General features: G+C 39.1%; 1 protein-coding gene across 1 annotated transcript in view; it reads right to left on the minus strand.

Moving 5' to 3' along the window:
• The window catches only part of RPAP3 (RNA polymerase II associated protein 3), a 40,147-nt gene that overhangs the window by 30,203 nt on the left and 8,983 nt on the right, over window positions 1–961 (minus strand). The window contains exon 5 of the mRNA XM_012807478.2: window positions 148–275. Coding sequence (XP_012662932.1) covers window positions 148–275 — 128 coding nt within the window. The remainder of the gene's footprint in view (window positions 1–147; window positions 276–961) is intronic.

Genomic DNA, 961 nt, shown 5'->3' on the forward strand with positions numbered 1-961 from the left:
GAGGCAAGAGACTTGCTTGAGCCCAAGAGTTGGAGGTTGCTGTGAGCTGTGATGCCACAGCACTCTAGCCAGGGTGACAACTTGAGGCTCTGTCTCAAAAAAAAAAAAAAAAAGAGTCTCCACACACACAAGGTGGAAGTTCCTCACTTTTTCAATCTGAAGAACGCTGATGCTCTGTTTGTTGCCAGCACAGGATTGTACGGATCAGCATCCATGCCTTTTGTGTAGCACTCAATTGCTTCATCATATTTTCCTTGTTTGAAGTATTTATTGCCCTGAAACAGAAGAGAAATAACCAAAATGGTCTTTTTGCAAGTGTTGAAATTCACTACAATTGACCTTTGAATAACACAGGTTTGAACTGTGTGGTACATTCATATGTGGATTTTTTTCAATAAAAGTTACACCTCCTCTCTCCTCCTCTGCCACCCTAGACAGCAAGGCCAGTTATCTCCTCCTCTTCCTCCTCTTCAGCCTTCTCCATGGGAAGACTGTAAGGATGAAGAGTTTTATGATGATCCACTTCCCCATAATGAACAGTAAATATATTTTCTCTTCCTTTGATTTTCTTAGTAACATTTTCTTTTCTCTAGCTTACTTTACTGAAAGAATACAGTATATAATACATTATAACATACAAAATATACATTAATTGACTGTTTCTGTTATCAGTAAGGCTCTGGCCAATAGTAGGCAATTAGAAGCTAAGTTCTGGAGGAGTCTAAAGTTATAAACAGATTTTTGGCTGCATGAGGAGTCAGCAGCCCTAACTCCCACATTGTTCCCACATTGCAAGGGTCAACTGCAGTCACTGTATGGGTACACCCAAGAACCCAAGCAGAAAAATGAATAAAATATCTAGCATCATACTTTTTTATTGACAATACTGACCCATGAAAATGTAACCCAAAAAAGCCATCAAGACGAAGTCTAATCTCAAAAGAGTTCCACCTGTATGAAA

The sequence above is a fragment of the Otolemur garnettii genome, unplaced genomic scaffold, assembly GCF_000181295.1.
Source record: "Otolemur garnettii isolate 467f Iridium unplaced genomic scaffold, OtoGar3 scaffold00070, whole genome shotgun sequence".
Lineage (NCBI taxonomy): Eukaryota > Metazoa > Chordata > Mammalia > Primates > Galagidae > Otolemur > Otolemur garnettii.